General features: G+C 45.8%; 1 protein-coding gene across 1 annotated transcript in view; it reads right to left on the bottom strand.

The window, feature by feature from the left end:
* The window catches only part of CXCL13 (C-X-C motif chemokine ligand 13), a 174,741-nt gene extending 157,177 nt beyond the window's left edge, over positions 1–17,564 (bottom strand). Inside the window, exon 1 of the mRNA XM_069626524.1 lies at positions 17,431–17,564. Coding sequence (XP_069482625.1) covers positions 17,431–17,564 — 134 coding nt within the window. The remainder of the gene's footprint in view (positions 1–17,430) is intronic.
* Positions 17,565–27,583: the final 10,019 nt, after the last annotated feature.

Genomic DNA, 27,583 nt, shown 5'->3' with positions numbered 1-27,583 from the left:
ATCCTCTGGAACGGTAAAACCCAGAACATTGTTCATTTTGTCTAGACATTTCTTCCCAAAATATCGAACCTGGGTAAAGTATGTGCAGAAATGTTCCCTCAGATCCCCCACATCTTAAACAATTAGCATGTTCAGCTAGCCCCCATTTACAAAATGCTGTATGGGGGTGATAAACTCTGTGGAGAAATTTGAATTGTATTAGTCGTATCCTAACTGAAATCCTGATCTCTCTCTCTAACATCAAAGCCTCAACCCATTCTTCAGATTCTAGTGTGCCTATGTCCATCTCCCACCTTACTTCGAGACTGGCCAACTCTCTAGTCCCAAAGGCAGTGATCACTGATATAAAGTGGATGTGTCCTTGGTAACAATGTGTTCTGGGAGGACGTTCGCCTGGAGGGGAGAACACTGTGTGATTTCCTGCAGGACCTGTAATTGTGAACTTATAGCATGAGCCAGCTGCATGTGCCGGTATCGCTCAATATGAGGTAGTCCAAAAGTGATTTGCAGGGCCGCAAAGGAGATGAACTTGCCCTCACTCACCATATCTGATAGGGTTAAAAAATGACACAGTTCCCAAATCCTGAGGTGGCTAATCATGTTGATTTCAGGTAAGTGTGCATTATTCCACAGAGGTTGCCCTATGGTCGGTCTGTCTCCCCGCCCTATGTGATGGTGTGTGTCAGTCCATACCCGAATAATATGCTGTGTCACATCTGGTAGCTTGGGTGTCTTTTTACCACTGTACAGGATCTGGGTTGGCAACAAGCCCTGCATTCAAGCCCTCTCATCTCTGACATGAGGCAGATGGGGTCCCCATGTAGTCAGTCATTCACTTTTGCCTGTTGCCCCACCCATTAATTTTGTCGTATATTGGGTAATCCTATGCCTCCCTCCCATACAGAGCATTGTCATGTTTTCAAGGCAATTCACAGATGTTTCCCACCCCACAATAAACACCCAAGAGCCCTTCCTATCCTGTCAAATTCTGATTTGGCGAACAGGAGTGGGAAAGTATGTAGAGATATTTGGGTAAGGTTAACATCTTTAACAGGACAGCTTTCCCGAGCAGGTTTAGGGGAAGGGATTTCCAATTAGCAAAATTTTTAGTAGATCTGTTTGTGATAGGTTGTAAATTAATCGGGATAAACACTGTGTGATTTAGCTGCACCAGTATGCCTAGGAACTTAAAGATAGTTCAAGTTCTCGATATTTGGTATGAGCAATGCTGGGGAATGGCCTCGTCTTCCTGTCAGATTGGAAAAAGAGTAGACTTTTTGCCAATTTACCCTCAGCCCACTAAATGCCTGATATTCCGCTAATTTTTGGGTTACTACCTGACAAGAGTGCGAGGGGTTACTCATATATACCAAGAGGTCATCTGCATACAAAGAGACTCGGTCCTGCCCCCCAGATGTCCATCGGAATCTCTACCAGGTCAAGTCCGTCCTGAGTCATATCACAAGGCGCTCCATAGCTAGTGTGAACCACAGGGGACAGAGGGGACATCCCGGCCTCGTCCTGCGACCCAGGGAGAAAGCTCTAGAAGAGACGCCATTAACCTTGACTTCTGTGGTCAGTGAATTAAAAAGCAAACATATCCATCTCCAAAAATTCTCCCCAAAGCCCATATGTATCATAATTACCCGGAAACTTTCCCACACAACAGAGTTGAAAACCTTCTCAAAATCTGCTTGAAGAAAAGCATGTGGGTCCGGAATCACGGAGGCTTGATTTATGGCTCGATATTGATGCAGGTTGATTTGTCCGGCATGAATCCACATTGCTGTGGATAAATCAGGGAGGAAATCATCCCAATGAGCCAGTTAATGAGCACTCCTGCTAGGATTTTGTCCTCCCCATTGATAAGGGGGATAGGGCTGTACAAAGCACAGAGTTCAGGTGGCTTGCCTGTTTTAGGAATGACCGGTCAGGGGGAGAATTTCACTCTCTCTACTATGGGAGAATAAGTTATATAGTGGGGAATTCGTAAGGTGCCGTTTATTACCCTTCCAGAGAGTTACCGGACTGTCCACCGACCCCTGATTAAGAGCAAAATATTTGGTTGTCTTATGAGTTATTCCATCTCCAAATTCCGGGAAATCAAGATTATAACTATTCAGTCTCCACAACAGTTTGGGTCTTATTCTACCACATTTGAGGTGTATGATATCTTGGGAGTGGTCTGATATTCCTCTGGCCAAGAATTTAGCTAAGGCAACTCTAAGTGCGTTATATTGGGGAATGGAAAAATAATCAATCTTGTACATGGAGACCTGTTCCCACGGGAGGAATGAGAAACCCCAATCTAGAGTGGGCAACATTCTCCATGCATCTGAGAAAGTGCAGAATGGGTGTATTGGGATTCTTGCTACCTAGATGGGTTTGGTCAGCGACCGGATCTAAGACATCATCGAAATCCCCCCCAACAACCCACGTATCTGCCTGCATATTCAAGAGGATTGATTGAAGATCATACAGCAGGTCAAGTGTTCATGCGTGGGTGCATATACAGCTACAATTCCCCATGTGGCGCCCCATAATTCACCCTGCATTAACACACAGCACCCCCTTGGATCTTGTTTAGCTTGAGGGGTAATCTTTTGTGTATCAGAATTAATGCACCCTGTGCACTTCTAGAGAACCCAGCATGGACTGCTGTGTTGTAATTAGATCTGCTAAAGAACCTGGAATCCGACCCCGCCAAATGTGTTTCGTTGAGGAGGACAACATCAGGAGAGTGACTACTGAGGAACTGTAATATGCGTCTTTTAATACTAGAGCCCAGCTCATTCACATTCCAGGTTAGGAAAGAAATCAGCCTGTCAGGTCCGGCAGTCCCCATGTGTGTGAATCAAGATTTGTGTACCTGGGGAATCCATCCCCACAACCATGACCCTAGAGGGGAAAACAATTGCCTCCTGTGCGAAAACCCGAACCAGTGTCCCAATCAACAAATGTTAACCTAAAAACATTACCCACCATTCCCACCTCATACTTCAACCCAACCTGAAGCACCTTAAGCCTGAATTTTGTGTTACGCATACACAAGCAAATAAGTCAACCAACTGCAGGGGGTTCTGCAGAAGCACCCAATGTAAGAAAAGTCACATCCACTGGATCTCCCTTGGCCCTCCTCTTACCCCCCACCTGCGAGGCTAAGAACCTCGGGTCATCTTTGACTCCACACTTTCCTTCTCCGCCCACATCTCTGATGTCTCTAAAAAGTCAAACTTACTACTGCACCTCTTCAGAGGTACTCTGCCTTTCCTCTCCTTCCCCCAGAAGCTCATGGTCTCCCAAGCTCTGGTTCTCTCTAGGTTGGACTATTGTAACAGCCTCTTTCTAAATCTACCTGCCTCTACACGCCGCCCCCTGCAACTAATCCAGAACAGGACTGCAAGACTTATCCTTGGCCTCAAGCCCTGGGATTGTATCTCTCCATCTCTGAAATCCCTCCATTGGCTCCAAATGGATGCAAGAATTAAATTCAAATTCCTCTGCATTGTCCACACGGCTTTCAGGAGCCTTGGTCCAAAATACCTTCAGCTATCCCTCTGCAAATACCTCCCCTCTCAAGCTCTTCGCTCCTCTTTCTCTAACTCCCTCCGGGTCATTCGTTTTTCAAAGAAATGATCTCTGCCTTCAGCTGGGGCCTCCCTCTGGAGCAGCCTCCCTGCCACTCTAAAACTTGAGGAGAACCATCTCCGGTTCCGGAAGCACCTCAAGACCTTCCTCTTTGCTTCTGCCTTCGCTCCACCTGTCCCCTGCTGATTTGTTCTCTCTTGGCACCGTGCACCTGGCCACCCACTCTCCTCCGGGCCCAGGTACCTGCTCACCCTGCCACCCTCCCGCACTGCCTCCGGGCCAACCCTTGTACTGGGGTCTGTATCTGTACCCATACAGCCCCCCCTTTTTCTTCATGCACTTATCAGACCTACCCTGTCTTCTGCCTTAAACCCAGCCCTTGCCAATTTCCGGCTGGACTACCACTGTTTGGTGTCTTTATTATTTATTTATTTATTATTATTATTTATCTGTTTCTTCTTTGCTCCGAACTTTCCACTTCTCCCACCTTCCATGCACTTTTCCCCTCCGCCTCTTCCATGCACTTGCGCGTTCTCATTGTCACTGGGCCTGGTAAGATTGTTGTTTTGTTCTCCCCTGTTCCCCTCCCTTGCCTTGTCGTGCTCTGAAACACTTATCTACGAGCACGATAGAAATAAAATATCAATATCACTCAATATAAATCTCCTAGTCAGTTGGGAGCCATACTATTTAGAACTGCATTTGAAGAATCATTGTTTATCCATAAAGGTTTGAATGAAAGGCAGGCGGCATCCAGTTTGTCATCCCATGCCTGCTGTTGTTTGTGTGTCAACTAGAAAGTGCACCTCTTTGTGTTTCACCAAGAAAAAAGATTAGTTTATTCAATAGAACCTACTATTTAGGCTATTGATAAGTAGTAATGTCGAGTCTCTATGTTTCGAGATCATCGAGTGTTAGTCTATGAGTACTCACTGCCAATTCTGATAGGACAGGAGAAACAAAAGTCAAAAGCAATGTGAAAGAGGATGGAATTAATCCATGTCTTTGATTTACTTCACCAATAGTATTTTCAAAACAAAGTTTGGACATAAAAATACAAATCACAGTTGATGAATGATCATTATACTGACATACAAACAAAAATCATGAGTGCTAAAAAATCATGAGTGCTCTACTTGTCTTTTTATACAAGTAGATCAGTATTTACATGTGCAGTGCTCAATGGTTGTTTACTGATGACCAAATAAGTAAATAAACAATTTGAGTACAAAAATGCATTGTTCCAACTGATTTTAAAACCAAAAGGGATGAAAAAAAGAATACGTAGAGAAACATATATGAGAAAACTAATTGACGGAATTGCTTTGTATCAGCTTTTGTGTGCAGTTAAAAAAAAAACCTGCCCCACATGTGAGCTCTTTGTCGGTGAGCAAATTGTGTCCAGAGTCTTTGTTGACTCTGGAGAGGTTTAGGGTCTTCCTATTAACCTAGGCGCAAACTATAATTAGAAAATACATATTGTGTCAGGGTCTTATTATTTGGATATTTTCAAAGCCAATGTGGAAAGATCTGACTTGACAAAATCTCAAGTTGGGGAACCAATCCAATTGTGATAGTTCCCTGTGAACTGCACGTTTCGGCTGTCTCGGGCTGCTCGAATGCCGCCTTTGTCAGGGATCCATGTCAGGGACCCTATTAACTAATACATATGGTATATAAGTAGTGTGTACATCATAGAGTGCCTGGGCAGCCTAGGCACTATAAGAAAATTGGCTGTTTGTAACCATCTTTGGCCGCCGGTAATGCACTTACCTACTGGAGCTTGATCCCAATTCCCGAAACTGAAAAGCCATTTGGAGTGACTATGGTGGTCCGATTGTTGAATCCATGCTGTTGTTTGTGTTCATGAACCCTGCCGGGCGATTCTGGGGCTTTCAGATCATGCAGGTTTGGAGAAACCTCACAGTTATGTACTAGACTCTTGTCCTCCTGCTGTTTAGAATTCGGAGCTGCAATCACCTGTGTTTCAAACCAGTTCCAAGCCTTGCGGGGGTTGTTGAAAAGCTGAGTTGTCCCTTTTTAGTATACATTGAGTTGCACAGGATAAAAGAGCGTTCTTGATGCCCTGGGGGTGCTCTTACGCTCACCTGGTTCCCACAGGGGCGTCAATCGGACCCGGACAGCTGCGGTCTCCACCAACATGATGCGTAGTGCCGAGATGACTGTCTGGACTGGCCCGCCTAATCTCGTCTGTTTGATCCGTAGAAGTATTCTCCTGCAAGTGGAGAAAGGGATTTAGCCACCCGTGGATTTTAGTGATGGCCCCCTCCCACTGTTCTCGTTCTCCCCTCTTGTCACCTCCGATATCCCCTTTTTGTAACCTCACCTTATGTTTTTAAATGATGAGCTCCCCTTCCTGCATGGCATGCAGGGGCGCGTAAATACCAGTTACTTCACTGGTTTGAAGGTGCTGGAGGAGTTCCGGAGGAATATTGACTCCGGGGTTTATAAAGTTCAAAGAGTTCAATATGTCCGATGATCACTCTTATTCCATTCCCTTGTTGAATTGCAACTGGTTCAAAAGAATATTGCCTGGAGACAGCTGCTAGCGTTCAGGTAAGAGTCTGTATTACCCAACACTGTCCGGTAAAAGTTGCATGAGTTTAACTTGTTGTTTTCTCCCTTTATAGGTGCGGCAAATGAAGATGAGGTGAATTAAAGGGTAATGCCTCCGGTGGTAAATCAGGTAAGCCTATGGTGGTAAGAGATTGTATTTGTCGGCTCTCTTGGCTCGCCTTGTTGTTTCTTTTGTTTTCCCCCAGGTGCTGGAGTTCCGCGAAGAAAATGATGAAGGCAGCGCCGGATCGAAAAATACTGTGAGGACTGGTGAGTATGGCGCGGTGCTGCAGCTGGCGATGCGACACGTGCAGAAATAATGTCCTTTTCTAGTTCGAAGACGTGATGGATCCGGAATCAGGTAAGGATTGAAATAATGTCGGTGTTCTAACCTTTCCTTCTTCTTTCCTCTTTTGCTAGGAGCTCTGGATTCGAGACGGGCGTGGCTGAAGACTGGATGCTGACTGCAGGCACGGTGAGCGTTACGCTGATGGATGCAGAATAACGCGAAGCGTGTGTTGCTGATCGGGCGTGGTTTAAATAGCCTCCAAAGTAGTTCCAGGTAAGAAGTTCCCCAGAACCACACCCGAGTAAAAAATAGTCCCTGTAACAAAATAGTCGCATCCAAGCCTCACGTTGGCTTGGATTCAGCTGCAGCATGGTCTGCATGAGGTAAGTAATGTCTATGAGCCTGGCGCCTATGGCGCCAGGACTGATTTCTATTATTAGCCTGGTCCCTAGCCGGGGCTGCTGGGGTTTTAATAAATATCTGGAAGCCTGCTCCTGGGGCTGATGGGCTTGATCCGGATGCCCGGGGGTAGGCATAATGACAGGTGCAGCTTCTTCTTGATTGAGTCAAAGGATTTTGTAGCTCTCTTTACTTCTCTTGTGCAATCTGGATAAAGGCAATTCTGGATCCGTTATACATAATTGGGTATTTTGCAGCAGTGCATAACAATCTCTATAATGCAATATCTTAGCTATCACTGTGCACATGGGAGGCCCCGGTATGAGTCAACCGGCAAGAATCCGGTGAACTCTTTCAATGGAGAAGAAGTTGGAAAATTTCTTTGGTGCCATCAGATCGGTCAGCCATTGCTCCAGGAAGAGCTCCATGCCGGGTCCTTCTTTTTTGGGGAGGCTCAGGATGCAAAGGTTGTTTTGTCGAGATCGACCTTCATTATCTTCAGCTCTGCTCTCTAACGTTGCTGCGAAATAGATTACAGCGGACTTTCTATTGTATTAATGGTGTCTTACGAATCTGAGATACGCTTCTCTGGCTCACCGACTCTCAAAGATAACTTGCGATTGGTCGTGTTACAGTAGGGACACCTCTGAAAAGAGCCCATATATCTTCACCTCCATCGAGGTTCTAGATTCTGCAATGGTGCCAATTATGTCCTTAAGAGAGATGGAGCATGCTTGTGTGTCTGGACCGATAGCCGCAGCAGCAGGTGTCTGGGGTTTAGAGAGTGGTGGGTTGCACACCATGCAATGATCCATCTCGTTTTTCAATCCAGTTTTCTTTAACTTGTCTTTGCTGTGGTTGTGGGAATTTGTAAGTAAGAATAGAGACCATGGGTTTGTGCTGCGCTTCTCAAGGTTGAAGGTAGTTACAAGGATAGCAGCTGGGGCCCCACTCAGGTGCCGCCACATAAGTGAGACCAAAGGATGTTACTATCTGCCAAAGGGTTCAAGATTAGTATGTAGAGTGTAAGGGGCAGCCCCTTTCATAAGCCACAGTTGCTACCTTTAAATGAAGAAAGATTGAATTATGTGAGTCTATTGCTGCCAGGCCCCAAAGACCATGGTATATAGTGTTAAGAATTACCTTGGATCTTGCAGCTCGGGGGGTGTGGGGAAGCACATCGGTCTGCCTTTGATTAGGATGCACAAAGGAGATCCGTGCACATCCCATTGTTGGAGGATCGTAGGCCGCGATCCAGGTTGAAATATGAAGGGAAGCACTATCTTCCTGTGCTCGGCCGCACCTACATACATTCAGCAATGACAAACGCAAACATTGAGGAAGTTGGTGGACAATTAGGATATCATCTTCAAACCAGCAGATAAAGGGGGAGCATCGTTTTTGATGAATGAAGTGGACTGCATAAGAGAGGTGGAGAGGCAACAGTCAGACAAGGAGACATACATGTAGATCTTATATGATCCTATTGGGCAAGTAGTGGTCATTGATTAAAGGAACATTGGATTAGGCACATAATGACAACTTTATATCCCATCATACCAAGTTATTCTTGAATAAGTTGCACCCTATGATGCTAGTAATGTACATATTGTCTAAGATCCATAAAAGCCTTGAAAATCCTCCTAGGAGACCTATTATACTGAAGAACCAGGAGCACCTGAGCAGGAGTTCACCTCCCTGCACTGTGCTGCAGTCTAGCAGTGCCATATCACCACCTTGACCGAGGTAAGCCCGTGGGCTCGGGCCTGTGAAATGCAACCTCCGTACCATTGCACGTTCATTAATTGAGACCACCACCACGTTCTACACGATGAATTTGTGTTGCTCACATTAGTGCATCTGAGTCCGCCGCCACGTTCTACACGACGCGGCCTCAAATTGCGTGGCTCACATAATAGCATCTGAGCCTTCTGAGCAGCAGCTTTCTATTTGCCCGCACATATAACCACAAGGGTTTTACCAACGCAAGATGGCTGCCATTGCCATGACGACTTTCACTGGCCTCACACCGGCCCCCTGATAGCCGATTGGTCTGTGCTCAGCTCTTCACCCAATCCGTGTTTGCTGGCGGGCAAATCCAGCGCACTACAAGGTGCATTCTAAGGTGCCTGTCTGAGCCATACTGAAGAACCAGGAGCACCTGAGCAGGAGTTCTCCTCCCTGCACTGCGCTGCAGTCTAGCAATGCTGTATTACCACCTGGACTGAGGTAAGCCCGTGGGCTTGGGCCTGCGAAATGCAACCACTGTACCATTGCACGTTCATTAATTGAGACCACTGCCACGTTCTACACAACAAATTTGTGTTGCTCACATTATTGCATCTGAGTCCGCCGCCACGTTCTACATGAGGCGGCCTCACATAACAGCATCTGAGCCTTCCGAGTAGCAGCTTTCTATTTTCCCCGCACATATAACCACAAGGGTTTTACCAATGCAAGGTGGCCACCCTTGCCATGACGACTTTCTCTGGCCTCACACCGGCCCCCTGATAGCTGATTGGACTGTGCTCAGCTCTTCACCAGATCTGTGTTCGCCGGCGCGTGAGCCGGCGCACTACAAGATGCACTCTAAGGTGCCTGACTGAGCCTGACCGAGACGCTGTGCGCCTCGGCCAGGAACCCTGCTTCAACCCTACTCCACCTGATCGGTCCGGAGTATCTTGCTAATTCCAGCCTCAACATATGGTAAGCAGCATACTACCACTGACTGTGCTTCCCGCATATCTGCCCGTGTCTTCAATACTGCCATAAACTGCCCAAGCACACCTCTGCTCCGCATCCCATGACTTTATATGCGGAGCATATTATTAAGTGCCTCACCTGTGATCTTTCTGTTCAAAGCGTTCCTACTGCCCACGACTTTGTAAAGTAGCAATTACATCACCCAGTCCGGCCCATTTACTGCTCACGCTCGGTCTCCCGCTGCACACCAGGCCGCCGTTCAGTTGCACACTGTACTGTACTCCTATCTGACTGTTACCCACAAGCCGTGCCAAAATCCGGTGACCGCTACAATTCTCACTGATGTCGTAATGCTCATGCATAACTTTATATAGCATCTTGTATTGTATTGCTCTGTATTGCATTCTACAAGTCATTGCCTCTCCTTGCCATGCCCGAACCTAGAATCTAATTCCAACTAAGGTCGTATTGTTCATGCCTAATCTCTACTAGGTAACATTTGCCTCTGCTACTTATGTCAGAATAGCAAAATTGTATAGTCCGCACCAACGCCTTACGACCTCTCGCTATGTTTGTCAAAATGAGGCCAGTCTACAAAGCGGACTAGGAGTCTGGTCTTCCCACGGTCTGCACATCAATTAGCTATCTCACCCCTGGTGCCCACTATCCTCTGGCTTACCCCCACAGGCCTAACTACGTATCCATCCCACTAATAGAATACTTACTGCATGCAACCAGCACAGATCCAGTAGAACTATCTAAAGTCCTTCTACCTTGGCCAGGCCATTAACGTGCAAGTCCCAGCTCACTGCAGCCTGTAGTCTCTGCCATAGCTCACCATCTCATAGCTGCGAGTCACCAGCTACCAAGCACATTTAGCCTCGATCCAAAATCCTCCATGGCTCATTTAGGGTTGACCATTCTCATAATGGCCAGTTTACAATTCGATCCCATCAACATCACAGCAATCTCATCATTAGAGACAGCTAAGCCTGCCCTCTCTCCCAAGCCTTTGAACACAGCCTCAAATGACAACAACCTCCCCCTATCTCCTGTTCAATGGCTATTACACTACATCACCAATCCCAGACCTAACTCACCATGCACACTTGAGTGCAGAAACTCCACACTTGGCCTAACATAACATAACATAACATAACATAACACAACATAACATCCCAAGCATGCAGAAATGCCATACTTGGCACCCAAACCACCTCCTGCAGAGCTGTGCACCACACACCCAATAACAACAGCACTAGGCCATCAACTCCAACACATAAGCCAATCCGCATAGCAATGCCCCTCCAGCCAGAAAGCACCCAACTTAACGGAGCACTCATAAATGCCAGATCTCTCACTGCCCACGCACTCAACATAGCCAATCTCATATCATCCAACAACCTTGACTTCTTAGCAGTCACGAAAACATGGCTACACCCAGCAGCAGGTCCCTCGCTCATGCTTGCTATACCTGAAAACGACACTATCCTTAGAGCTGACAGAACAACCAGTAAAGGGGGGCGGGGTTGCTTTCATTACCAAAACACAGCTTGGTATGAGAGAATTTGTCTGTCAACCTATCTCCTCTGAAGAACTCCTATCCGTCAAACATCCACTATCGCCCCAACGCACACTACTCATAAACCTGATCTATAGACCACCGTGCCCTTTGTCCTCATTTGATAATGACACCACAAACCTACTCACTCACCACACCAAACCTAACTCCCAAATTCTACTACTAGGCGATCTAAACTTGGGCTTTCATGACCCACAAGACCCCAACGCAAAAGCCTTAGAACACTCCCTTGTAGAACTAGGTTTTACTCAGCATATGTCAGAATCCACATGTAGTAAAGTCAGGACCCTGGACTGGGTTGCCGATTTAAACTGCAATACTAAATACTCTCAAGCTCACCGTGTGCATGGTCAGACCATCACATCATTCACTTTAAGCTACAGAACCTCAGTCATTTCACCTCCAATTGCTCCGCAAGTACCACCTGCCACTACCAGGAACAGCCGGTTGATTACCCTAGAGATCATACTCCCACTGATCCAACCCATCACCAATCCCCCAAAATCCCCTAATTCTGACCCTGCTGTCCTAGTAGACTCACACAACCAACATCTGCTACTAGCACTAGACCAAATAGCTCCTTTTAAAACTAGAAAAGCCAAACAGCCCAGTCACCTCAACAAATGGTTCACATCTGATCTGAAAGCCTTGCAGAAGTCTAAAAGACATGCGGAAGCCAATTGGAGATAGAACCCCTCATCCCAGAACAAGGAACGGTTCAATATGGCCGTTAACTCTTACAAAGAGGCCATTTTTAAAACTAAAAGTGGCACCTTTAATAATAGAATACTAAATGTCAAATCCAGTTCCAAAGAACTTTTCAACATCCTAAAAGAATTGGAATCTCCCATTCCACCTCAGACAGCTTGCAACAAAGACGCCCCGTGGTGTGCAAACATCCAAAAGACTCTGTTAGATAAAATAGCACTACTACAAGCTAAAATAGAAACCAAAAGACTCATCCTTGCCTCTAAAGTCAAAATCAATTCTAACAAGCACCATCTACCCCCACGAAGGTCAGTAAACTATTTGAATTCTCACCAGTCACCACAAAAGAGGTGGAGGCCATAATAACCGGCCTCAAACCCTCCAAATGTCAGGAGGATATTTGCCCAGCTGCCATCATTAAAGAAGGAGCCAAAGAGTGTGCGCCCTTCATCACTTCCTTCATCAATTCTTCTAATGCTTCCTGTTCTGTAACCAAGAATCTTAAAGACGCCTGGGTCATGCCCCTCATCAAAAAGCCCATCCTTGACCCCAATATCCCTACAAACTACCGACCAATCACAATTGTACCGTTCCTGTTAAAAATTTGGGATAAAGCAGCCTACATCCAAATACAGAACCGCCTTGAAACAAGCAACTTGCTAGGCCTCTGTCAATCAGGGCTCAGGCCAAGACATGGCACTGAGACGGATCTCCTGGATCTCAAAATCCAGATGGACGAAGCTAAAGATAAGGGTAAACCCTCCCTACTCCTATTACTTGATCTGTCAGCTGCTTTCGATTTGGTGGACCACAGCATTCTGACTACACACCTAACCACCTCAGCTTCATTCTCGACTAAAGCAGCCAAATGGATCCAATTGTTCCTCTCTGACAGATCCATGAGGGTCTTCTCTCCCACAGTTTCTGCAGCTCCCTAGCCTATTACCTGCGGAGTCCCACAAGGCTTGTGTGTCTCCCCAATGCTGTATAACATCTTTACAAAGATGCTGTTTGACCACCTAGATGACATGGAAGTCCCCTATACAAACTACGAGGACGATATGCAAATTCTCATCACTCTCTCAGGGTCATATGAGAAAGATTCCGCCTGACTAAATGAAATATACAGCAAAATCCAAGATTGGATGGCCAAGCACGGTCTTTGTCTAAATGATGACAAAACCAAGCTCCTACTCATTGGCTTTAGGCAACGCCTCAACAAACTGAACCCGCAATACAAGTCCTTTAACATCGATGGAAATCTCATTGATGTGTCCAAAGATGCCAAAACGCTTGGAGTCTCACTCGACTCAACCCTCTCCCTGTCGAGACAGGTTAATGCAACAATGTCCTCTATGGCTTACACCGCCAAACTAATAAATGCTTGCAGACCATTTTTATCTACCCCGAGCTGCATCACACTGGCCAGAGCTCTGATACTTTCCAAATTGGACTACTGCAACACCCTATATCTGGGCACAAGCAAACAAAACCTTCACAAACTCCTAGTATTGCAAAACAACGCCCTCTATGCAGCATTAAATATACCATGGTCAGACCACATCCCCCAAGCCAGACGCAACATCAAATACCTTTTTATACAAGACAGAATCACCTTCAGAACACTGATGATCACTCACAAATGCCTTTGCAACACGGCCCCCAAATACCTTGCTGATAAATTCTGTCAAAAATACTCCACTAGACCAACCAGAACCAACTATACTCACTGCTTCAGTATTCCCAAGTTCAAGTTGCAAAACTCAGGTGGCTCCAGTTTCCCTGTCCTGGCAGCAAAAACTTGGAACGCACTGCCCCCAGCTCTAAGGGATGAACCTTCCTTTCTGGCCTTCCGATTCAAAGTCAAATCCTGGCTCCTTTCACTAATCCCCCTATGATTTTGCGCCCCACATTAGCCATATTGCATATACCTGTCTGCTTTTGTCTATTTTCCTCTGACAAGTTCTCAACCAAATAGCCTACTTGAAAATGTAATAACTGTTTCCACCTATGTATATTTTGTATACATGCTTCCACTTATGTATATTTTGTATATATGTCAGAACATTGTGTGCTTGCTCTTATAATCAAATGTTATTACGGTACATTTTCTGTAATCTGATACCATGCCTGTAACAAAATTGTTCCACTAAGCCAAGCGCCTAGATGCCTCTGGGTTCAGCGTGCTATATAAGCAAATAAAACTAAACTAAACTAAACTATTGCAGCTACTGATAGTCTGCCAGAACCATTGGCGCAGCCTACCAAGGGGCAGTAAAGTAATTCAACCCCTTATACAAGCTAGTGCTGCGTATATTAGGGATACAGGACACTTTTTGACTAAAATGCAGGACATGGAATTTGTTCAGTAGAACAACATTTTCTTTACAATGGATGTGACTAGCCTTTATACTAACATTGCTCATGAAGCAGGCCTAGAGGCCATGGAGTGGCTGTTGTCAGCGGACAACTGTCAAGCTGATAAGATTTTCGTTTTGACACTCTTGAAGGTTGTTCTACTTAACAACTTCTTTAAATTCGAGAACCGCTTTTATTTACAAATTTCCATGACCTCAATCAGGGTGACTAGGCCCCTGGGTTATGCAAACACATGTATGGTATATCTAGAAACGGAGAACGTTCTAAAAACTGACAGGTGGATGAAGAATTTGAAATGTTATGTTTGTTATAATGATGACATCTTTGGTGTCTGCAAGGGACCATTACAGGAGTTATTTGACATTTTTGAATGTATGAATCATTTACAAGCTTAGATTGAAATTCACTGTTAAATATAGCTGCACGAAAATTCATTTTTTGTTTGGATGTAGAATTGTATTGGGAGAATGGTGAGATCAAGACAACAGTTTTCACTAAGACTGCCGATAGGAACAGCTTGTTGCTTGCGAATAGTTTTCATCCATCCAGAACTCTTGATAGTGTACTTTTGAGTCAATTTTTAAGTTATAGACACATTATCACACAGGCTAGCGGGTTGAAACAGAAATGTGGGAGTAGGAAATATAAATTGGATCATATTGACTCTGTGACAGAGCGAGTGGCACTTATTTCCCTGGAGTCGATGTTTGTCCCCAAAAAGACCAGAAGTGATCCAGCATTGGTCTACGTTACCACATACCCACTATAGAGTAGTGAACAGAAATTGGAAGATTTTGAAATTGGATCCGATGCTGAATAGATTATTTACAGGACCACCTGTTTTTTGCATACAGAAACAGTCGAGCTTTAAGGAACCACCTGTTAAAGCTGATTATGCATCAAGGGAATCAGAGAGGCCAGAGAGAATGGGCACTCGCCCATGTACCAACTGCCAGTACTGCAGTAATATCATTAAAGGGAAGGTTATTTCTCATCCATACTCAGGGAAGAGGATTGTGTTGAACCATTCCTGTACTTGTGACCCAACCAATGTAGCGTATGGATTGAAAATGGCCTTGTTGGATATTGTTACTTGGGCATTGCGATGCACAAGGCTAAGACACGCTGGACTGAGCACATGTGTAATTTGAGGTTGAGGAATCCCAAATCTCCAGATGCACTACATTTTGTGGGGGCTAAACACAATGTGGCACAGATGCAGTTTGGTATATTTGAACAGGTGATGGCATCCAGAAGAGGAGGAGATCTAAACACATAATTGTTAGAAAGAGGTATTTTTTGGATTGAGTACTTGTATTCCATGTCCCCGAAAGGGATGCATGTAGAATGGGATCTCTCTAGTTATTTGTGAGCTGTCTTCTGAGTTGTCTATGGGCTGCTATTGTCACTTTATTATGGGATTTATGTACTGTTGGTATTGGCGAATATGGCTGGACTAGATTGGATAGACGTATGCTAGATGGTGATTGGAACCCAGGTGTTGTATACACATGAGTTCCTGGCAAGGATTGTTGGGGTTTATTTCCTAATATGTTATCGGAATAAGTTGGTCTATTGAAGATTGTGAGCGGGCCCTATTCACATGGACTCCATGCAAGTATGTATGTAAGCAGAGATGTTCAGGATAGCCATATTGGGGTTAGTGTACTAGTGAGATTTGAAGGTTGTGTTTTTTAGACTGTATGTAGAATGTGAATTTATTTGATGAAAAGGTTGTGATTTCGTGCTGGTGATATGAACCATCCGAACTCTACACAGTGGTAAATACATCAATAATAGTGTGTTCAGTAAACACTACTGTATGACTAGGCAGATAAGATGAATTATGGCCCTTATACTTTAAAGTACTTAGTTAAATTCATGAGGTGAACAACACCATTACCTACACATTTGGACAGAATTTACCTTAAATGACCTACAGGTTGGTTAGATAATTTTGAGTGGGTTTACGCTCCTGAGCATCTTAGCTCAGTCATTAGTATAGATGTAGATGGTTAATAGTCTGTCAGAATTGTTTCAAATTAATTTCACGATGGCGTACAGCAATGTAAAGTGTCTCTAAGTTCCTGAGTACCCTAGCGCTGCTATCAGGAAAGAGATGTATGATTCAATATTGTTTCAGAATCATGATAGATCAGATTCAGAGACCACCAGGGAGCGCGGTCCAAGAAGGCAGTGTACAAGACGAGATTCGAGCTCCCCCCCTCAGATGCAGTGTTAAGTAGCTGTGCCCGACCCAAAATACACAGTTTTGCTGCATCAGTGACCTCAAGTATAGCTTGCGGTTGACGGTGGCTGGTGCGAAGATTGCTGTGGGTGCTATGGAGAGGATCTGGGGAGAGGTGCGCAACTTTTGCTACATGGCGGCAACTGCTGCTATGAAGGCCTTGGACCAAAGCCGGTGGTGGGAGACCCCGTGGGGCTCCCTGGGCCTGTGGAGGCAGGAAGCTGATGCGGTGTGCGGGAGGCGCCCGCAGAGCCTGGGCCCGACACCGCAGACCATTAAGGTTGGTGGTGGGGAGGTTGTGCCCCCCCGTGGAGGTGAACCGCTGGAGGCTACAGAAGAGGTATCAACCCCCTTGGAGGTAACCTGCAGGAGGCTGCGGGGGACCAAGCTGGGCCCTCGTGAATGCTACATGGGGCAGAGGTCGGGAGCGGCATTGCCCATGGAGTCCTGGCCCGACCTCGTGGACTACTGAGGCAGGCAGTGGACAGGTGTCGGCCCCCCTTGAAGGTGACCTGACTGGGCCCCCGCAAGAGTCCCAGAGAGCAGAGGAGGTAAGTGGGAGGCACCCACGGAATCTAAGTTTGACGTGGCTGCCCATCGCTGCTTGTGACAGGGTGGTGGCGGCCCCTGATGGCGGCAAACCCCAGGTGTCTGCGGGTGACGCAGCTGCACTCATTCAAGTACCAGAGAAAAGTGGGTGCTCGGGGGAGGGAAGGCGGCCTTGTGGAGTGGCCTTGTGCGGGCCGGGAGGCCTGGAGCATCAGCCTCGTGTTGCAGATGGCAGAAGTGAAGCCTAGTAGGTGAGGCGTGTGCTCCGGGTCCTGGTGAAAGGCCCGGGGGAACCCTGGTGAGCAGGTACAAAATGCTGGGATCCCTCCTGAGAGGCTGAGAGTAGTGGTGCAGAGGAGGTGAGGTCCCTTCTAAGTCTGAGAGAGACAGAGGGCCTGCAGTGCTTACTCTCTGAAGCCAGAAGTGTATTTCATCAGCTCTGGTGCCTGCTGCAGGTGAAAGTGTGCAGGCAGTGGAATGGTCTGGCCTGTGCCCTGCGGAAGCCCGATGATGACCCTGTATTGGAGGTGGTAATCATCCATGCAGGGTGAGCGGTTGGGTTGGAGACCCTGGCAGGAGACAGGCCGGGACTGACAGTGGGAGTATTGTGGTGTCAAGGGGACGGTGGCGAAGCATTGGACACCCTAGAGCTGACTCAGTTGGTGGGGGTACAGGAGGGTTGGTGACATGGTAGTACTGCAGGGGGCTGAGGGACCCCCACTCTGGACTCAGGACGGTGGCAAACCTATTCCCTCCACGAAGGATGATGTCAGGGACATACTGCAAGCAATTAAGGTGCTGAGGGGCGATATTCAGGCCTCGATTACAGATCTGCAGGGCAAGGTGGAACTGCTGGAAAACAATGTGGAGGGGGTGGAGAGTAACCACCTGAATGCAGACTTATTTGAAATGAAATATGAGTCGCGAAGGATGGATCTGGAGTCCAGGGAGGAGGAAGTGCAGTTAAAACTGGGTGACCTGGAGAACAGGGAGCAATGGAATAACCTCTGAATTTTCAGGCTGAGGGAATAAAAAGGAGAGTCCCTGAGTGAGGTACAGAGAAAGGTGAAGGCCCCCATCAATGTGCTGTTCCTTGACCCAAGAGGGAAGTAAGTGGAGATGGAGACAGCTCACAGAGGGGACATGATGCATGGCAAGGGCCCGAGGTTAGTGGTGGTAAAGTTTCCACGCTATGTGGATAAGGCAACAGTGTTGGAGAGAGCAAATTGGCAGTGGACTATTCCGTTTGAGGGGGTCTCACTTCAGATTTACAAAGACCTTTCATATTTGACCCTATACAGAAAAAGAGATTGCCACCCAGTGTCCTTGTGGCTCTTGGAAAGAACGATACAGGTGGACATATCCTTTTTCCTTGGTGTTTGAGGTGGGTGACTCAGACTACAGAGTGACTATGAGGTCAGATGCCCAGCAGGTATTACGTCACCTCACCAAGAGCGAGAAGGATAGGGACCGGATGCATTTTCTTGTTGAATTGGTTCGGTGTTGAGTGGGGGTTGAGGTGAATCTCCTTTGGTGGTCCATTTGTTGATGGGCGTCTCAGGTTTTGGGGGGCTTGAGGTAAGGGGGCAGGAGGGATGGGGTGTGGCACTTTGGGAGAATGTACAGTTTTTGGCACTACAGAAGGGGAATGGGGTAGGAGTGAGATGGACACAGGGCCATGGTTGAGGCGAGGGCAACTCAGGGGCGGGGGAGCTGACAGACCAACTGCGGGTGGGGATGTTAAATGTGAAGGGAATGAATACACCCACCAAGCGATCCCTTATTGCACAGGAGTTTCGAAGGTTGGAACTGGACGTTCTGTTGATCCAAAAGACAAGGATGATAGCGGGCGAGGAGGACTGCATTCTCTCTGGCAAGATTGGGAATGTGTTTTGGGCTTCTGGTATGGTGAAGAATGGGGGAGTGGGGATTTTACTCCACAAAAGACTGCGGATGATGGATCTACTAATTTGCAAGGGACCCGGGGGGAGGTCACTGTTGGTTTCAGAGGAGATATGTGGGGGTGGTGATCACGATTGCTTTGCTATATTATCCTAACCAGGGTCAAATGGGTTTTCTTGAGAGCACTTTACCTTGCATTCTGCGGAAGGCCAGGGGGCCACTGTTGTTGGGGGGGCTTCAACTTGTGAGCGGATCCTGCAATGGTTCGATGAGCACTGCAGTGGGGGGTTCACCTGATTTGCCAATGGGGTAGAATTGCAGGAATACTTGGTCTTGCTGGGGGTCTCTGATGTGTGGTGGTAGCTCCATTCAGGGGTGAGGGGGTTTTCTTTTTTCTCACAGCTGCATGGTACCTATACGCGCATGGATTACTTACGTGTTCAAAGGGAAATATTGAGCAGAGTTTTCACCTGTGAATTGGTCACCATCAGTTGGTCGGACCACGACTTGGTGTATATGGGGTTCTCATGACAGGTTTGCGGGTGCAGGATTCATTGTGGAAGTGTAATGATTCACTCTGGGGGCACACTTTGTTTCAGGGGGAGATGTGTAAGGCAATTTCCAACTACTTTGAGATGAATGATATGGGTGAGGTACACATTTTCACGGTTTGGGAGGTGGCAAAAGCGACATGGAGAGGGGTGCTAATTAGGGAGGGTTCCAAGAAGAAAAGGGTGTAGGGTCTCTTAGAAAACAAACTCAGGCCAAATATTCTGGCTTTGGAGGAGGAGGTGGCAGAGGGGAGGTCCAGGGGCTATGGAACTGATAGGACGCGTAAAGGACAAGTGGGAGGAATTGAGGGCTCTGGAAATGGATAAGGTCATGCATAAATTGTGTCTGAAATATTATGAGCGGGGGGGATAAGGCTGATGCCTTGTTGATGGCGAGACTGAGGATGCAGAGGGCAGAGAGGTGGGAGAGGGGATCTCGATGATGAGGGGAATCACCACACCACCCCGGAGGACATAGTTAACCAGTTTGCTGAGTTCTAAGAGAATCCCTAGGAGGAAGAAAAGGTAAGGACAGAGATGGGATTGGAGCGAGACTGACGGGGAGGAGGCCGAGGTGATGGGCCCTCGGTTCATGCAGGAAGAGGTATTTGTGGCTATTCGCCAAATGCAAGGGGGCAGGGCGTCTAGGGATGCTGGGTTCATGGTGGGGTTTTATAAACAGTTTGCGGGGGTATTGGTACCACACATGGTCAAACTGTTTAATTCCATTGCCGAGACAGGGAGGGCACCTCAATCGTTTTCTCAGGCCCTGATAGTCGTGATACCAAAGGAAGGGAAGGACCCCAGATCGTGTAGTTCATACAGACCGATATTCCTTCTCAATGTAGATGCTAAGGTTTTCACTAGGGTATTGACATCCCACCTGGAGGGGTTAATGCCCTGGCTGGTTCATTCGGACCAGGTAGGGTTTATAGTACAGAGGAAGGTACAGACACAGTAAGAAAAACGCTGCTTGAGCATCTTTCTGTATTTGTTAAAATTCAATACAATTTGGAATACAAAAAAGAAAAGATGATTCAGCTGATGTTTTCGATCGTTGTCACAATCTTCAATATGTGGTCGTAGTGATTAGGAAAGAATTTAATATTATGTAACTATGGTTAAGGGTTACGTCATAACAATCTCAAAATGCCTGACAGTCTCGCTGTGTGCGTCTGAACATCATTGCATCTGTGTACCCGTAACGCAGCTGCTGGGAACTTACTCATAACCCGGACATGGGGCACTCGACTGGTTCTCCAGTCTCTTGCCTTGTCCCTTGCAATTCTCATGCGCAGGTAAAACATTAGTGACTCCTATTTGGGAGCTTTTATTTAGCTGCCTCTGATTTAGTGGGTGGTTTTAACTCAAAATACTAAAATAAGTGATTGTCCACAGGTCGTTTTTTAATTATAGTAAGCTTGGACTCTGCAATCACTTATTCAATCAGATGCTATTGGAACAACGGTGGACAAAGTAAGCTATTTTCTACATTATCCTCTGTTGAGTGCTGTGGTTAGGTTTTGTGTAAATGTTAGTATATGAGAAACTGATTGCGTGTTTTCTTTTAGGTGACATTGATTACTTGCAATTGACAATGTACACGGAAAGAAGTGTAGGTGCACACCTTATGTGGAGATTTAGTTCAAAGTCAATAGTTCCGAAATCGTAATGAAAACCTGGGCGTAGAGGAGGTAGCCCAACCTTCACAGGTTGGAAATATAACTGTAACTGAAAAGTATCCAAATGTATCGAATACTCCCGTCCCCTGCATACCTTAGTGCTGAAAAATCAGCCACATTTTTGTTGCAAATGTTCAATTTCTTAATATTAGTCTCTCAGTAAAATGATAATAAGTCAATTCCACAATAGTCCAGCAAAGATATCTTCTTTATATGTTTTGGTGTCATCAGCACAATGCGTTTCGGGATTCAGGCTCCCTTCTTCAGGTGCAATTTAACAGTCTAGAATGTAATGTGACAATCTGTCAATATAACAGATAACAAAGATATTTTTTATTTTTTTTTATTTTATTTGTTTATAATTCATAGAAATGAATTTTTACAAACGGTTGAGGACAGCAGCAACCCCAAGTGAGATGCGCCTCGAGCTTTCATGTTGTTGTGTCAGATTCCTGGAAGAACAGGATTACCTCTTTCAGCTCAGTATAGTGTATAAAAGATGTAGGTATGGGCTCACACGGGCATAGGTGTCCGAGCGGGCAATAGATACCGAAGGAAGCTTGATCTTCCTTATCAACATTGTTGTAGGGGAGTGGAGTCTTCGGGAATTGTACCACCGCTCGTAGTTTGTGAAATGGAACTGATCATTTCAAAGGCAGATTCCAGGATTTTGACAGTCGCGATTGTCCATCTGGTTTTTTCTCCCGACATTAACCTGTTCCACCAGATAAGTTCTTCTTCCTCTCCGAAAGATGAGTGTTCGCAGATTAGTGTCGACAGGTAGATGGCTCGAATTTTTCTCACATTAGGACATCTGAGTAAGAGATGTTTGATTGATTCTGTCGTGGTGGAATTATGGCAAAGGCGACAGATAATGTCAGTTGAACTGGATCTGATTGCTAAAATTTCTCTCGTCGGCAGGAGGTTTAAACGAGCTCTCATGAAGAATTTTCTTAGCTGTTGGCTTGGAAACTTAGAACAGTATGGTATAGGTACCTTGAGTCTGTTAAAGGTAGGTGGGAGGTGCATGGTCAGTTTGTTTGATTGAGCTTTCGATAGGGTCAGGATCCAGTCCAGTTCCTTTAACTTTCTTTTTACTCTTTCCGGATTATGCTTAAGATCTTCAACTGAGCATGCAATATCAGATAGCTTTCCTTTTAAGTTTTCTGACCATGCATTTAAGTTCATTGTTCGCTTCTTTATGATTTCATCAGCTACGATTTTATAAATTAATGCACTGTCTGGTATTAGGGTGTTTCTAAAGAGAGTGAGAGCGTGTAGCATCACCGTTGCTTCTAACGACTGTAGGCCCAAATCTCGTCTGATGAGGTCCATCGAGGTGGAATTTGGTAGTCCTAGAACTGATTTCCAAATCAGACTTTCTAATCTGCGCCAGATGCTATTTGGTATGGTCAAGGTTGCTCCCATACCGTATGTGAGTGTAGGCACCACTTTTCCTTTGTAAAATTCAATCGCTGGTTTAAGTGAGAATTTACCGAATCTGTTGTTAACTGTTTTCATTTGGGCTGCGAGGTTGCGCACTTTGTCCCATAAGGCTTGTTGCATCGTGGCCTCCCTGGCTGAACGGTCGATGTGTACCCCTAGGTACTTAATGCTGGTAACCACCTCAATAGGAATTGAGTCCATGGTCCATGTGAAGTGTGGATTGATCTTTTTTCCACCTTTTCCGATTATCACGATTTTTGATTTCTCTTTATTGATTTTCATGTTGTTCTTTCCCATGTACAGGGCCAGATTGGATAATTGGCGTTGAAGTCCGATCTGAGTCTGATCTAATAAAATTAGATTGTCGGCATACATGAGACGTGATATATGCTCGGTACCCAGCTTCGGTGGTGCCATCTTAATGCCAGCTTCTGTATCTTTCATGTCTCCTAAGAAGGTGATGAATAATTGAGGGGCCATCGGGCAGCCTTGTTTGACCCCTCTTTCTACAAATATCTCTCTTGACAGAAGACCTTGGTTGTTTAGTCGGATTCTTAGTTTGGTGTTGGTGTGTAGAGCCATCACTGGGTCCAGTATTTCGGGAGGGCAATGCCATTTTTCCAGTTTGTCCCAGAGCTTTTGCCTGTCGACTCTGTCAAAAGCCTGGGACAGATCCACAAAGGCCAAAAAGAGAGTTGGTGCGCCCTGTTTGACCCTCGCTTTTAAGATGTTGAGAAGAAGGATATTGGCAGACGTGCTCCCCCCTTTTAAGAAACCCAGTTGGAAGGGGTCATACGCCGGCGATTGATTTGCCCAATTCCTGAAGTGGGTCAAGAGCAAGGAGGCGAAGATCTTTCCAATTATGTCAAGGAGAGCAATTGTTCGATAGTTTTCTGGATCTTCTCTGTTCCCTCGTTTAAAAATCAGAACGACGACCGCGTTGGTCCATGAGGGTGGGATGGTCCTAGTCTTGGCGCATTGAGTAAAAATAGCGCTGATCAAGATTGACCATTGCTCAGGGTTTTGTTTAAGATCGGTATTGGAAAGGCCGTCAGGGCCTGGTGCTCTTGATTTTTTCAATTTAAGAATGATCTCCTTTATGTCATCTTTGGAGGATAGGTTGATCCAGGTCTGCGAAGTGCTCCTGTTTTGGTCTGGCAAGATATGGGCCGGAGTTTCAAACAGGTTTCCGAAATGGTTAACCCACCGGTTTTCAGACACTGTGTTGGCCATGTGCAAGGGTATTTTATTTTCAGATTTTCTGATGAGAGCCCAGAAGTCTCCAGACTTTTTTGAGCCTAGGACCTGGAGCATTTCTTCAGCATCTCTTTGGAACATATCGTGTCTGTGGGATCTTAACCATGCTTTGTATACATTGGTTTCCTTCTTCCATCTGTTCCAGGTATTTGGCGAGTGTTCATTTTTTGCTTGCCTCTTCAGCTTTCTCAGTAGTCTCTTCTTTTCTGCGACCTTTGCGTCAAATACGTGAAGATTTGTTTTCTTTTGTAGGCTAATTCCTAATTTTGGCTTCTGGTGTTGTAGAAGGAATGGTAAGTAATCTGGATTTTGATTCGAGGTTTCTTTGCTCCCAAAGCGCATTGTGTATTCGTCAGTAATTCTTTACAGGTTTAACGTTGACAGATGGACACGTGTTTGTTGATTGTTGGATGCAATTTGGTAAGAGTAATGATCATTTTTCGTACTTTGTGTCTTCCATTTAATTTCCAGTAAGTTGTGGTCGCTGTCTTTGGTCTGGACCACTGAATAGTCTACAATATGATCCACCAGACTGTGTGACACAAAGAAGTAATCGATGTTAGCACTGGATTTACCCCGTTCCCAGGTGGGGGTATCGTTCTTCCAGGAGTTGAGCCTTGAAACATCGTGAAAATTTCGCGATTTCATCAGCGACAACCAAAGATATTTCAATGTATACAAACAAAATAGCATCTCTAGATGAGTGTTACACAGTTGTGTGTATTATTTTGGACATCATCTGTCCATATATTGATTAGCTGGGTGTTTTGACTTTTATTCTAAATCTCTTGTGGTGTGTAGTGATGGTTCATCTACAAACTCGTGATTACAATCACACCCATGCACAGGTGGCGATAATGTGACTTGATCCAAGGAAGTCCCATAGTTAAAAAGAAGTCCTCTGTTGATTTAGGAGGAGGAAGTGAAGTTTGAAAAAAAGGGGGGTTGCAAGACGATTGAAAATAACTACCTGGGATGTGGATTAACACGTGTTCTGTGCTACTACTTGCGGGAAGACAGTATGATTACCCCCGAAGAAGAAGAAAGGTTTAAATCTGAAATGCGTTGGGAAGACAAAAGAAGCTAGGGACAACATATCTCTGCTGTCATGTGACACAGGTGTTGAATTTACAAAAGAGATGTGATTTTTGTTTAATATCAGGGTTTGAGTAGGAATCTCAAGTGGACATTCACTTTCTGTTATTTCCAATACTGAACTATTTTGTGTTTATTAAACCACAGAATGGTCTCCTTTTTTATACATCATTTTATTTTTTACATGTTTTAATAGTTGGAGCTATATTTTGGAATGCTGAAGGGTTGTGCACCCAGAGAAGAGTGCATCAGGGTTGCTCACCAGTTTCATTTGTCTTTTTTTATATGTATTGGCTTGAATCCTTGGAGCAGAGAATCGCACCCAGTTGCACCATAGGACTTTAAAAAAATGTGGTGAAATCTTTGATAAGAATTTTTAAAAAGCTGTGCATCCCCACATCTTGTTTTTTCGTAGTTCCACATTTCAGACTGCCCTACTTACCCTCCTCCCTTCAGCCCTTCTTACTACGCCAAGCAGCACTGTGTCTCTTCGTCGTAAACACACAACTCCACCTCTAAAACTCAGTGTGCTTCCATTAGCCTGTCTCTCTCCCTTTTCTCTCCCTCAATCGATTTTCCTCATACCATCTCCCACCTGAGCCCTGGCATTCGTTTACCCCTCCACCCTCTTATTTCCCTCATACATTCCCCTCAGACATTCTTCTACCTTCCCCACCTTCTCTCCAGAATGTCCTCACCCCCTCACCTTTCCCCAGAGACCTTCCTCTCACTACTGTCCTTCATCACTATGTCCCTTCTCACCCCTTTATCCTTCAATGCTCAACACTCACACCTCCAGACCTCTATATCCCTCTCACCCTCCTCCCATCAGCCCTTCTTCTCCTTCTAATCTCCCTCCCATTGCTCATTCCTCTCCCCTAATCCTCTCACTCCAGAATGTCTCTCTTTCTCTTGTCCAGTAAGCTTTTCTTCCCCTCAATGCTTTTTTCCATCTGCATCTCTTGTACCCCTATCCTTCGCCAGAAACAATCCCTCTCACCCTTCTCCTCTTCATTTCCCCATACCACCTTCCCTCAGTGACATCGCGCCACCTCATCTATAGCTTACTGCCTCCATGGTGTGGCACATTCAGCCAGGAATGATTTCTTACCAAAACCACTTTGCATTCTTGACTTTATAGCTTTGTTTTTCCATTACATGTATGAGATTGAAAAATGTTTACTTAAACTTCAGGCTGTGTTCAGTGGGCCATACTTAGTAATAGTACCCAAGCTGGGAGTACATCACCGAGCCAGGTATTGCCACCTTTGTGATGGTAATATCACTATTGGTATCTGACACGATGTACTGAATACGAATAGCTTTTTTTTAAAGTTGAGAAAGATTGCAGTAGTTTCTCAATCTTAACAAATAAAAATAAAAAGATAGCCGCCATGGATCCAAGGAAGGGACTACATGTGGTCTCTTCACCCTTTCCATGGGGACCATTTAAAAGTGAAAAAAATAAACAAACAAGATGGCCACCATGTGGGGACGCACTGGGAACACTGCTGTTCCTGGCGTGTGCAAGGGACCAGGCAGCACAAGGTAAGTGGGGCGTTTGTGGGAGGGGAGAAATATGTATAAAATGGGGTTGGGGGTTAGGGGTATAGGATACGGGACGCCGGGGAGCACTTATCTTGTGGGGGCAGACGGTGGCTTCCAGCACTGAGGAGGGTCGGAGCAATGGGATTACCATATGGCAATGCCCTCATTCCCAGCCTCCTCATTTGCTGGGAGGACTAGACCAGTCCCCCGCCTGGTGCTAATAATTAATAATGGTATGCCACCCAAGAATAGGCCCAAGGAAAATGAGGGACTTTAACATCTGCACTGGATCACTACCACCTAGTTTGGCTTACTAAATGTGGCATTATTGTCATTAGCACCCCAGTGTTACCACCCCAGGGAAATGACAGCCACTTCCTTTAAGCTCAAACATGTTGGTGAGAGCAGAAGAGGGCATGGGGCAAAGCCCTGGCAGGTGCAAGTAGCTGTCAGTTTGCTCAGAACATTGATTTATACCAGAAGCCTGCGTTCTAAACAATCTGATTTGCTGAGGTGCTCGCCCCAGGTACTAATGGAAGTGTCACACCTAATATGGGGGCAGATGGCTACTATGTTTGTCCACCTTTTCAGTTAGCCCTTCTTTTTCATTCCCCCCCTCTTTGTCTTAGCTTCTCTTTACTCTATCTCCTTCTCTTCTCTTCTTCCTGTCAGCCCTTCATCTGCCCCTCATACTGCTTCAATCACAATTTCTCCCACTTCATCTTACTGTCATTTCTTTTCTACTGCGTCTGCTTTGCTTATTAGCCCTCCCTCTGTATGCCTCCTATTTAGCTGTGGGGATGGGTCCTCTCCTTAAACCTAGAGCCCAACAGAAGGGTGGCCTAGGTGCCCCAGGACCACCACAAGCTAGTGGGGGCTGCACACAAAGAAGGTGTACAGGGAATCCCTAGACCACCCTCACTGGGTCCCCACAATAAGGAAGCGAGCAGTCACAGGAGCACACCAACCAATACCAATGGCCCCATTGGAAAGAGGGGTGGGTTAAAACCCCTTGTCGATACTTGTAATCCTAATATTGCTATTCCTAAAGACCCTTTCCAACTCCCCAGCCAGACCTAA

The sequence above is a fragment of the Ambystoma mexicanum genome, chromosome 6p (assembly GCF_040938575.1).
Source record: "Ambystoma mexicanum isolate Mex_15411 chromosome 6p, UKY_AmexF1_1, whole genome shotgun sequence".
NCBI lineage: Eukaryota > Metazoa > Chordata > Amphibia > Caudata > Ambystomatidae > Ambystoma > Ambystoma mexicanum.
This window is presented reverse-complemented; position numbering and strand designations above follow the sequence as displayed.